This window comes from Delphinus delphis, chromosome 3 (assembly GCF_949987515.2).
Source record: "Delphinus delphis chromosome 3, mDelDel1.2, whole genome shotgun sequence".
Lineage (NCBI taxonomy): Eukaryota > Metazoa > Chordata > Mammalia > Artiodactyla > Delphinidae > Delphinus > Delphinus delphis.
In genome coordinates this window covers 111932398-111945292 of record NC_082685.1, presented here as the reverse complement: position 1 = coordinate 111945292, position 12895 = coordinate 111932398, and the positions used below count along the sequence as shown (strand labels likewise).

Genomic DNA, 12895 nt, shown 5'->3' with positions numbered 1-12895 from the left:
GTACGAAGATTTCAATTGTTTTCGTTTAGCATTTTATCCTGGGCTGCAAATCCAGTGTATATCACAGGCAAAACAGCCAATAGTGTTATACAACAGTTACATATCAAACAATATCTGTAACTGAATTCTAAAAATTCAAGTTCTAAGAAGTAATTCCCATTATACCTTTTCATATGCCCAGGTTATTGCACTTCAAGAATAGTTAGTCTGGATGAATATTTTATGGTTTTAAATTCAAATGATCTGCTGTCATTTGAATTCTTACTTGTGTATTTCTACTGGCACACCTCTCTGAAGTTAACAAGTCTTCTGATTTAAAAAAAAATTAAAGCAAACTTTTACATTAGAATGAACGATGGTGGAGGAACCCTTTTAAGCATCAGAATTAGTATCAGAGCTAGAAATAAAATCCAGGTTGCTTAATTTCCAGTCCAGAGTTCTTGAACACAGTGGGTTGGCAACTGAAATCACAGTCACATGCATGTATACCTATAGAGAAATGTACCATGGTTTTTTTTTTAAATAAGGTTAAATTGGTGGATTTCTTAAATGATTAAGTTCAAATACAGTGTGTAATTAAAAAAAAAATTACACTATTAAAAAGGAGGTTACTGAAATGGTACAGATGAACCGGTATGCAGGGCAGAAACTGAGACACAGATGTACAGGACAAACGTTTGGACACCAAGGGGGGAAAGTGGCTGGGGGGGTGGGGATGGTGGTGTGCTGAATTGGGAGATTGGGATTGACATACATACGCTAATATGTATAAAACGGATAACTAATAAGAAACTGCTGTATAAAAAAATAAAATGAAATTCAAAAAAAAGGTTACTGTGCTAACAGTTTTAGAAGACTGAAATTAATAAAAATAAAACTATTAATTGAATTTGTAAAGCTGTGCAACCCTGCTGTATTATTACACAATCATAATTTGTCATGAGTATTTAAAATATATAAAATAAAAAATAAATAAAATAAAATATATAAAATAGTTTATTAATTCAAGAAGATATTTTTAAGCATCTATTTTGTTTTTGGAAATGTACCATGTTTTAATACATCTATACTGTCTTCTTTTTTTTTTTTTTGCGGTACGCAGGCCTCTCACTGTTGTGGCCTCTCCCGTTGCGAAGCACAGGCTCCGGATGCGCAGGCTCAGCAGTCATGGCTCACAGGCCCAGCCGCTCCGCAGCATGTGGGATCCTCCCGGACCGGGGCACGAACCCGTGTCCCCTGCATCAGCAGGCGGACCCTCAACCACTGCGCCACCAGGGAAGCCCTACTGTCTTCTTTTTAAAGAGTTATGGGAAATGATCACCACAGCAACATTATAAAAAAGTATACAGAGAAAAGCAATTATATTATTTTCTCAGGTAAATATGGTATTTATCAGCCTAAATCCATCTTAAGGAATAAAATCATTCCTTACTTTTACTTCACATTTATAGGAAAAAAACCCCTTTTTTTTGGCCACAGCCATAGGCTTGTGGGATCCTAGTTCCCTGACCAGGGGTCAAACCCAGGCCCTGCGCAGTGAAAGCGCAGAGTCCTAACCACAGGACCGCCAGGGAATTCCCTATAGGAAAATTTTATAACTCCAAAAACTCTGGCTCTTTCCCCAGATTAGGAAACATAAACAGGCAAGAACATGAAAAAGATACCCACGCTTTCCAAAAAACTTTCTGGAGTTATAAATATAGTCAATATAGCCCAAACACAAACTTCAAGTCTAACTCACCCAAAAAGATGTACTTAAATGACAGTATGTGATTTCGTAATAATGAAAAAGTAAAAGAAACAAAGATAAGATACTTGACCATGTGAAACTTATAAGTACAAAATACACAAAAATGAAGACAATTTTTAAAAACATAAGTAGAAAATATACTATATTCATGCTAATAACATGAGTAAAGCTAAAGTAAAGTGTAGTTAATCAGGTAAAGCTTCAAGTTTTAAGATTCTAGAGAAAAATGTGGATTTTGAAAAATTACTGAGCCAAGAACTTTAAGGCTAACAATCTACTTTCAAGAGTTCATACCCTAACAGTCCTCCTCAGTAAAAGAGACAAATGTTTAGTAAAGGTTACTTTTCTACCAAAACCATGCTTCTAGTACAAATACTGAAGAAAACATGGACAAAGCAAGAGATTATGTATATTTTTTATTAGAATAATGCATTTTGAAACTGCAAGCACATCTACCCTCTGAAATGTAGATAGTGTGCACCTTTACCTAATTTAAAGAGATTTCAATTTCTTTCTTATTAAGTAAGAAAAAAAGCAAGAAAAGGGCCTTGGAAGAGCCAAAATTAAGGTCAAAATTCACACTAAAGTTTATATATATGATTTATAGGAGAGATCTTCATGTCCTCATTCAGAGCAGTTACTCTTTAAGTCTATTTCTACAAATTTGGTTTCTTATAAATTTACACAAAAATTTGGTTTCTTGTATTTTAAAGTAATAGATGAGAAAGGGGAAAACTAGTGCCATAGATAGGCATGCTGATAGAAGAAGTAATGACAGAAATCTCACTAGGGATGAGAAAGAAGACCCATATAAAGCAAGGCAGTTAGGAGCACTTCAAGGAGAATATAAAGGCCTCAGCAACCTGATAACCCCCTAAAGTGGTCTTACCTTTACTTATAATAAAGGACAGCGATAAATTTAAGTATTAAAGAAGATTAAATGAGGAGCAGCAGGACCAGGAAGGGTAAAAAGGAAAAAAAAAAAGGTTACATGATATGCTCTGTTTAAAAACAAAGAAACTGGGAGATGCAAGACGGAAGAGATATGGGAACATATGTATATGTATAACTGATTCACTTTGTTATAAAGCAGAAACTAACACACCATTGTAAAGCAATTATACCCCAATAAAGATGTTAAAATAAATAAATAAATAAAACCAAAACACTCTCTAAAGCAGAAGAAAAAGAAACTTTTAATAGAAATTTAAATGAGAAAAAACTAATACTCACGGAGCTATGTCTGGTTGTGTTGCACTGGGAAGGTCAGGAGGTAGTCTTCTTGAAGGGCCTTACTAAAAAAGCCTTCCCCTCCTTGGCCCATTAATCACAGCCAAATTTCTGGTTCTTAGGCTCAAAATTTATTTTGTAAGCCCACCAAGAGTAGAATCATGTCTTAAGGGCAGAACAACGTTGATTAATGAGGCTGATGTATAATGCTAGAATGCCAATTTATTGACATACAATGAAAAGCACAATTGTTTCTGGCACTAGAAAAAAGTCTTTCAAAACGCAAGCCCACTCTCTTATGATAGGCAGACCCATGCGAAAAACCATAGCCTTACCAGAAAATATATTGGTGAGTATGGTACCAAAAAAAGGAAAATTAGATAAACAGAATTATTTCATAGCTTAAGCAGTTTTCAGTCTTTTCTTGGAGCATTAACATTCTAAGGAGGTGTCTCAGAAGCTCTCTTTGTTTTCTGTTGTTTTCTGTGCTTGAAATCTTTTTAAGATTTCTTTTGGAGGGGGAAAAAAGTTCCATTGCTAAAAAGTAAAGTAAAACTACTGTTTTACTTAAAGGAAACAGGGTGGTCTTACAAACATTAAAACTATACTCAGAACACCCCCATCTCCTGGACAAGGCTTTAGGTGGACAAAACAGATATTTACCCTGTGATTTTCTTTATTTTGTGCTTTCACTGTTGACCAAGCTTCCTTCCTATTAATACACTTAACACACTCTTTGTGGAAAAGATAATCCAGTCAATCCGTTAACAGTCTAGTCTTATAAGACTAGAACCCATTCTCTCTTTCAGACATCTTTGTGTATCTTTATTATGACCTATTAAATATTGCTTTCATTTTATCCTCTGAGATTAAATCTTATTTCCAGTTTCTTAGGTAATATTTTAATATAATCCTAAGTATTAATAGTGGTATATAAACTATTTTATAAATGTTTCCGGTCAGAATGGTTAAACTGAAATCGTTTTTTGGTGTTTTTAAAAAAGTAAAACTTGAAAGTTTGACTATTTAGTAAGACTCCATCCTTAAGGCTGTATTCAGCTGAGATGTTGTAAGGAGTTGAATAGTGTTGCCCAAAATTCATGTCTACCCAGAACCTCAGAATGTGATCTTATTTGCAAATAGGTTCTTTTTTTTTTTTTTAATTTTATTTATTTTATTTTTGGCTGTGTTGGGTCTTTGTTGCTGTGCGCGGGCTTTTCTCTAGTAGTGGCGAGCAGGGGCTACTCTTCGTTGTGGCGCTTCTCATTGCGGTGGCTTCTCTTGTTGCAGAGAAGGCTTCTCTAGGCTGTGCAACTATTGAGCACGGGCTTCAGTAGTTGCAGCACGTGGGCTCAGTAGTTGTGGCGCACGTGGCCTCAGTAGTTGGGCTTAGTTGCTCCGCAGCATGTGGGATCTTCCTGGACCAGGGCTCAAACCTGTGTCCCCTGCATTGGAAGGCAGATTCTTAACCACTGTGCCAACAGGAAAGCCTGGAAATAGGTTTTCTATAGACATAATTCATTAAGATGAGGTCATACAGGATTGGCATGGGGCCTAAGTCCAATGACTGGTGTCCTTATAAGAGACACACCAGGAAGAAGACCATGTAAAGACAGAAGCAGAGACTGGAGTTATACTGCCAAAAGCCAAAGAAAACGGAGGATTGCTGGCAACCATAAGAAGCTAGAAGAGGCAAGGAAGGATGGAGGGAAGAGCATGATTTGCTGACACCTTGATTCCAAACTTCTAGCCTCCAGAAATGTGAGAGAATAAATTTTAGTTGTGTTAAGCCACCTAGTTCACAGTAATTTTACATTGGCAGCCCTAAGAAATTAATACAGATGTTAACACAAGCTGAATTGCTTCTTTTTAGAGAAATATTTGTGGAACACCAATGCTTTAAAGGGCTTGAATTCCAGTGATCTGTTGTTACTAGGAGGGAACAAAACAGAAACCTTCCAGTTTCAAGTCTTAGAATCTTTTCACTATACCATATTCTCCTATCCATCTGTCCATCCATCCATCCATCCAATAGTTACCATATGCTTACACTGTGCCAAGCAGTGGGCAATGAACAAGTTAAATACTATCCCTTCCTTCACAGTGAACTTGTCTAGTCTCACTCAGTAGGTTGTGGAAATCCTTCCATGTTAATGCATACAGCCCTATATCAGGTATTTTTTAATAACTATATGTACGGTGTTTCACTGATTGCATGCAGATTTTAAGCAATATCTTATCGATGAAAACTTAAATTATTTCCAATTTTAAAGTATTATTGTAAACACCGAGATGAACATAATTGTACATACATCTATACCCTTGTCTGCATATCTTATTTAAATGAAAATCATAGCATGGCTTCTAGGTCTAAGGGTATGTACATTTTACTTAGTGATATGTATTGCCAAATTGCCCTCCATAAAGACTGTACCAACTGACATTTGCATCAACTGTGAGAAGAGAGCCCATTTCTCTCACTAACACTTGGTACTGGTGTTTTCATTTATGCCAATGTTATAGGTGACCAATAATATCATAGCTGTGCTTGTATTTTTGTGATTATTAGTGAGTTATAGTCATTAAGGGTACAGTCTGACTTTCTGAATTTGAATGCAGGTTCCACTGGTTCAGGTTCCTTAAATTCTTGGTGCCTCAGTTCCTCAATGGTAAAGCAAGGATAACAACAGTATCTGCCAATAGCTGGGAGAACTAAATGGGTTAATATCTATGAAGTACTTACAACCATATGGAGTTCATAGTGTTATTATTTCATATGTCATCCAATTCTCCTTTCTTTGTATGTAAATTTTCTGTTTATATTTTTATCTATCTTTATGGTGGAGTGTTCATCTCTCTTATTAATTTGTAAGAACTCTTTTTATATTCTAGATCTTATCCTTTATCTGGCATGTAGTTGGTAAATACTTTGCCCAATATGTCGCTTGTTTTTCCATCTTATTTGATTTTTCTTCCTTTTACCTCCTTTTCTGTTCTGTTCTCCTGGAGAAATTTTATTGTATAATGTTTATATACTCAGGTCTATCAATCTTATCTCTATGGCTTCACGATTTATGTGGATAAGAAAGCACTTTTCACAAAATATAGTATTTTAATTTAATGGTAAAGTGAAAGACAGCTAACATTTTTGTTTTTCTTGTTTAGGAGGAGAAACTTCTAGAAGACTTGAGAAGTAATTTCTTGGTAGAGTCTCATTAATTTAATATTCAGGGTGGGCATTACTGATAGATGTGGAAACTTATTACAATCTTTCCTCTTTAAAGAAAAAATGAAAACAATTAGTGATTTGGGACATTACTAAAAAGATTTTCTAGAGTTATAGTTCTCCACAAAGAGTGGCTACAAGTCTCCTGTTTCAGAATTTCTCTCAATCTTAAACATTTTCTCTATAAGCAAATGGGTGTCTAGATCCTATGAAATCATATATATAGATTTTACATATTATGAAGAGATTTTGGTTACTGATATCCTAGATACAAAGGATCACAACATGGAAAGACAGGCTATTAACTGAGGTACTCAACTTTCATTCATTGGCAAATGCCAAATTAGAAACGAAACTTTTTTTTTCCCCACTGGTTGTCAAATAACACTTTATTATTTTCCTTTGCAGTTCTTAACTAGCTGAGCAATCCACCACATCACTGTTGATGTCATCTAAGATGTCGTGAAGGTGGCAGCCATCAACATTGCAGCCCACAGACTAGGCGGTCCCCAGGATCTCTTTAATGGTTCCAGAGAGTTCTCTAGCTAAAGATCGATGCCACATCTGTCGGGCAATGTTGACAATCTCACCAAAAGTGATGTTTCCACTGTGCTTAATGTTTTCCTGCTTCTTTCTGTCTCTTGGCAGTTCCTTGAGGGCTCTGATGATCAGGGCAGAGGCAGAAGGTACCACCTCAATCTGGGCCTGTCGGTTCTGAATGGTCAGTTTCACTGTAATCCTCAGACCCTTCCAATCACCAGTTGCCTTGGCGATGTCATCACCAACTTTCTTTGGAGACAGACCCAGGGGGCTGATCATGGGGGAAAGGGCAAATGTGGCACCGACTTCTCCACCGGTGCACCTCAGGTACACAACTTTGATCTCATTGGGGTCGAACTTAGGTGGCATGGTGGAGGCGGCTGGCGTTGGTGTCGGATGAACCCGGATTCAGGACAACCAAAGAAAGTTGCACCTTGGCCTCCTCCGAGCCGAAAGCCGAAAGCAAAACATTTTTAATGCATATAATTTGCTCAATTTTCCTCTCAAGGGAATTAATTTTTCAAAGGAAATTTCATTATGTTTACCTAGGCATGCCTCATCACTCTAGTTCCTTTCAGCTCTGTTCTAATTACAATCCAAAGTTGGCATCCTTTGTGGATTTTCTTGCATGCTTTCTCCCAGGTAATTAATATGATTTAAATAAAATTGTATTTAACATAGCACCTATGGCACCATGCAGAACACCACCTCCAATTCAATATGATGCCATCATTACCTTTGGTATGATCCAACTGCTAGTTTTTAGCCCATGTTGACAACTAACAAGAACTTAATTTCCCTAAAACAGTATTAACTATTCTAGTGAAAATTAGATATTAGCTTCCTGCCTACTGAATATGAATTTTGTAATTCTACTCTATTAAAGCTAACACAATAAGAGCATTCAAGTTTATTTGGCTTAATTTGTCCTTCACATACCCATATGCATGTTGTTCATTCTTCATTATTCTGTACACCCTTTACATACATTCTTAAGGGCAAACATGAGAAGCACAGTTTTATACGTCCTACTCACAGGTTTGCATTAAAAACAAAACAACAGACTGAACTGCCCTGGAGCCTGAGGGGAGGGTGGCCTAACTGAGGCTGCTGGCTCTGGAGGGGCCCCACCAGCCGAAGCTGCGACAGTCCTGGGGACACGGGCAAGAGGACAGACAGGAGAAGCAAGAAGAACTACAATCCTGCAGCCTGTGGAACAAACGCCACATTCACAGGAAGAGAGACAAGATGAAAAGGCAGAGGGCTATGTACCAAATCATGGAACAACATAAAACCCCAGAAAAACAACTAAATGAAGTGGAGATAGGAAACCTTCCAGAAAAAGAATTCAGAATAATCATAGTGAAGATGATCCAGGATCTCGGAAAAAGAATGGAGGCAAAGATCGAGAAGATGCAAGAAATGTTTAACAAAGACCTAGAGGAATTAAAGAACAAACAAACAGAGATGAACAGCACAATAACTGAAATGAAAAATACACTAGAAGAAATCAGTAGCAAAAGAGGCAAAAGAACGCATAAGTGACCTGTAAGACGGAATGGTGGAATTCACTGCTGCTGAACAGAATAAAGAAAAAAGAATGAAAAGAAATGAAGACAGCCTAAGAGACCTCTGAGACAACATTAAACGCAACAACATTCGTATTATAGGGGTCCCAGAAGGAGAAGAGAGAGACAAAGGACCAGAGAAAATATTTGAAGAGATTATAGTCAAAAACTTCCCTAACATGGGAAAGGAAATAGCCACCCAAGTCCACGAAGCGCAGAGAGTCCCATACAGGATAAACCCAAGGAGAAACACGCCAAGACACATAGTAATCAAATTGGCAAAAATTAAAGACAAAGAAAAATTATTGAAAACAGCAAGGGAAAAACGACAAATAACATACAAGGGAACTCCCATAAGGTTAACAGCTGATTTCTCAGCAGAAACTCTACAAGTCAGACGGGAGTGGCATGATATACTTAAATTGAGGAAAGGGAAGAACCTACAACCAAGATTACTCTATCTGGCAAGGATCTCATTCAGATTCCATGGAGAAATCAAAAGCTTTACAGACAAGCAAAAGCTAAGGGAATTCAGCACCACAAAACCAGCTCTACAACAAATGCTAAAGGAACTTCTCTAAATGGGAAACACTAGAGAAGAAAAGGACCTACAAAAACAAACCCAAAACAATTAAGAAAATGGTAACAAGAACATACATATTGATAATTACCTTAAACGTGAATGGATTAAATCCTCCAACCAAAAGACACAGGCTCGCTGAATGGATACAAAAACAAGCCCCATATATATGCTGTCTACAAGAGACCCACTTCAGACCTAGGGACACATTCAGACTGAAAGTGAGGGGATGGAAAAAGATATTCCATGCAAATGGAAATCAAAACAAAGCTGGAGTAGCAATACTCATATCAGATAAAATAGACTTTAAAATAATGTTACAAGAGACAAGGAAGGACACTACATAATGATCGAGGGATCAATCCAAGAAGAAGATATAACAATTATAAGTATATATGCACCCAACATGGGAGCACCTCAACACATAAGGCAACTGCTAACAGCTATAAAAGAGGAAATTGACAGTAACACAATAATAGTGGGGGACTTTAACACCTCACTTACACCAATGGACAGATCACTCAAACATAAAATTAATAAGGAAACACAAGCTTTAAATGACACAATAGACCAGACAGATTTAACTGATATTTATAGGACATTCCATCCAAAAACATCAGATTACACTTTCTTCTCAAGTGCACACGGAACATTCTCCAGGAGAGATCACATCTTGGGTCACAAATTAAGCCTCAGTAAATTTAAGAAAATTGAAGTCATATCAAGCATCTTTTCTGACAACAATGCTATGAGATTAGAAATCAATTACAGGGTAAAAAAAAAAGTAAAAACATAAACACATGGAGGCTAAACAGTACATTACTAAATAACTAAGAGATCACTGGAGAAATCAAAGAGGAAATCAAAAAATACTTAGAGACAAATGACAATGAAAACACGATGATCCAAAACCTATGGGAGGCAGCAAAAGCAATTCTAAGAGGGAAGTTTATAGCAATACAAGCCTACCTCAACAAACAAGAAAAATCTCAAATAAACAATTGAAACTTACACCCAAAGAAACTAGAGAAAGAAGAACAAACAAAACCCAAAGTTAGCAGAAGGAAAGAAATCATAAAGATCAGAGCAGAAATAAATGAAATAGAAACAAAGAAAACAATTGCAAAGATCAATAAAACTAAAAACTGGTTCTTTGAAAAGATAAACATAATTGATAAACCATTAGCCAGACTCATCAAGAAAAAGAGGGAGAGGACTCAAATAATAAAATTAGAAATGAAAAAGGAGAAGTTACAACATAAACCGCAGAAATACAAAGCATCCTAAGAGACTACTACAAGCAACTCTATGCCAATAAAATGGACAACCTGGAAGAAATGGGACAAATTCCTAGAAAGGTATAACCTTCCAAGAGTGAACCAGGAAGAAACAGAAAATATAAACAGACCAATCGCAAGAAATGAAATTGAAACTGTGATTTTAAATCTTCCAACAGGGCTTCCCTGGTGGCGCAGTGGTTGAGAGTCCGCCTGCCGATGCAGGGGACACGGGTTCGTGCCCCGGTCTGGGAAGATCCCGCATGCCATGGAGCGGCTGCGCCCGTGAGCCATGGCCGCTGGGCCTGCGCGTCCGGAGCCTGCTGCTCCGCAACGGGATGGGCCACAGCAGTGAGAGGCCCGTGTATCACAAAAAAAAAAAAAAAAAAAACTTCCAACAAACAAAAGCCCAGGACCAGATGGCTTCACAGGTGAATTCTATCAAACATTTAGAGAAGAGCTAACATCCATCCTTCTCAAACTCTTCCAAAAAACTGCACAGGAAGGGACACTCCCAAACTCATTCTATGAGGCCGCCATCACCTTGATCCCAAAACCAGACAAAGATACTACAAAAAAAGAAAATTACAGACCAATATCACTGATGAATATAGGTGGAAAAATCCTCAACAAAATACTAGCAAACAGAATCCGACAACACATTAAAACGATCATACACCATGATCAAATGGGATTTATCCCAGGGATGCAAGGATTCTTCAGTATACACAAATCAATCAATGTGATACACCATATTAACAAATTGAAGGATAAAAATCATATGATCATCTCAACAGATGCAGAAAAAGCTTTTGACAAAATTCAACACTCATTTATGATAAAAACGCTCCAGAAAGTGGGCATAGAGGGAACCTACCTCAACATAATAGAGGCCATAAAAAACAAACCCACAGCAACCATCATTCTCAATGGTGAAAAACTGAAAGCATTTCCTCTAAGATCAGGAACAAGACAAGGATGTCTGCTCTCACCACTATTATTCAACATAATTTTGGAAGTCCTAGCCATGGCAATCAGAGAAGAAAAAGAAATAAAAGGAATACAAATTGGAAAAGAAGAAGTAAAACTGTCACCATTTGCAGATGACATGATACTATACATAGAGAATCCTAAAGATGCCACCAGAAAACTACTAGAGCTAATCAATGAATTTGGTAAAGTTGCAGGATACAAAATTAATGCACAGAAATCTCTTGCATTCCTATACACTAACGAAAAATCTGAAAGAGAAATTATGGAAACACTCCCATTTACCATTGCAAGAAAAAGAATAAAATACCTAGGAATAAACCTACCTAGGGAGACAAAAGACCTGTATGTGGAAAACTATAAGACACTGTTGAAAGAAATTAAAGATGATACCAACAGATGGAGAGATATACCATGTTGTGGGATTAGAAGAATCAATATTGTGAAAATGACTATACTACCCAAAGCAATCCACAGATTCAATGCAATCCCTATCAAATTACCAATGGCATTTTTTACAGAACTAGAACAAAAAATCTTAAAATCTGTATGGAGACACGAAAGACCCCAAATAGCCAAAGCAGTCTTGAGGGAAAAAAACAGAGCTGGAGGAATCAGACTCCTTGACTTCAGACTATACTACAAAGCTACAGTAATCAAGACAATATGGTACTGGCGCACAAAAACAGAAATACAGATCAATGGAACAGGACATAAAGCCCAGAGATAAACCCACGCACCTATGGTCAACTAATCTATTGCAAAGGAGGCAAGGATATACAATGGAGAAAAGACAGTCTCTTCAATAAATGGTGCTGGGAAAACTGGACAGCTATGTGTAAAAGAATGAAAGTAGAACACTCCCTAACACCATACACAAAATGGATTAGAGACCTAAATGTAAGACGGGACACCATAAAACCCTTAGAGGAAAACACAGGAAGAACATTCTGACATAAATCACAGCAAGATCTTTTTTGACCCACCTCCTACAGTAATGGAAATAAAAACAAAAATAAACAAATGGGACCTAATGAATGGGAAAAAATGTTTGCAAATGAATCAACAGACAAAGAATTAATCTCCAAAATATATAAACATCTCATGCAGCTCAATATTAAAAAAGCAAACAACCCAATCCAAAAATGGGCAGAAGACCTAAATAGACATTTTTGCAAGGAGGACATACAGATGGCCAAGAAGCATATGAAAAGCTGCTCAACATCACTAATTATTAGAGAAATACAAATCAAAACTACAATGACGTATCACCTCACACCAGTTAGAATGGGCATCATCAGAAAATCTACTAACAACAAATGCTGGAGAGGGTGTGGAGAAAAGGGAACCCTCTTGCACTGTTGGTGGGAATGTAAATTGATACAGCCACTATGGAGAACAGTATGGAGGCTCATTACAAAGTTAAAAATAGAATTACCATATGACCCAGCAATCCCACTACTGGGCATATACCCAGAGAAAACCATAATTCAAAAAGACACATGCACCCCAATGTTCATTGCAGCATTATTTACAATAGCCAGGTCATGGAAGCAACCTAAATGCCCATCGACAGACAAATGGATAAAGAAGATGTGGTACATATATACAATGGAATATTACTCAGCCATAAAAGGAATGAAACTGGGTCATTTGTAGAGACGTGGATGAATCTAGGGAGTGTCATACAGAGTGAAGTAAGTCAGAAAAAGAAAAACAAATATCACATATTAA

The 12895-nt window shown here is 37.0% G+C and overlaps 2 protein-coding genes across 2 annotated transcripts in view; both read right to left on the bottom strand.

Annotated features, from left to right (window-relative positions):
• Positions 1–12895, bottom strand: part of TBCA (tubulin folding cofactor A) — a 103318-nt gene that overhangs the window by 38553 nt on the left and 51870 nt on the right. The gene's annotated exons all lie outside the window — the stretch shown is intronic.
• On the bottom strand, positions 5348–7710 carry LOC132422182 (large ribosomal subunit protein uL11-like). The gene has a single exon (XM_060007001.1). The coding sequence runs from the start codon at positions 7113–7115 to the stop codon at positions 6705–6707; it is 411 nt and encodes a 136-aa protein (XP_059862984.1). The 5' UTR covers positions 7116–7710; the 3' UTR covers positions 5348–6704.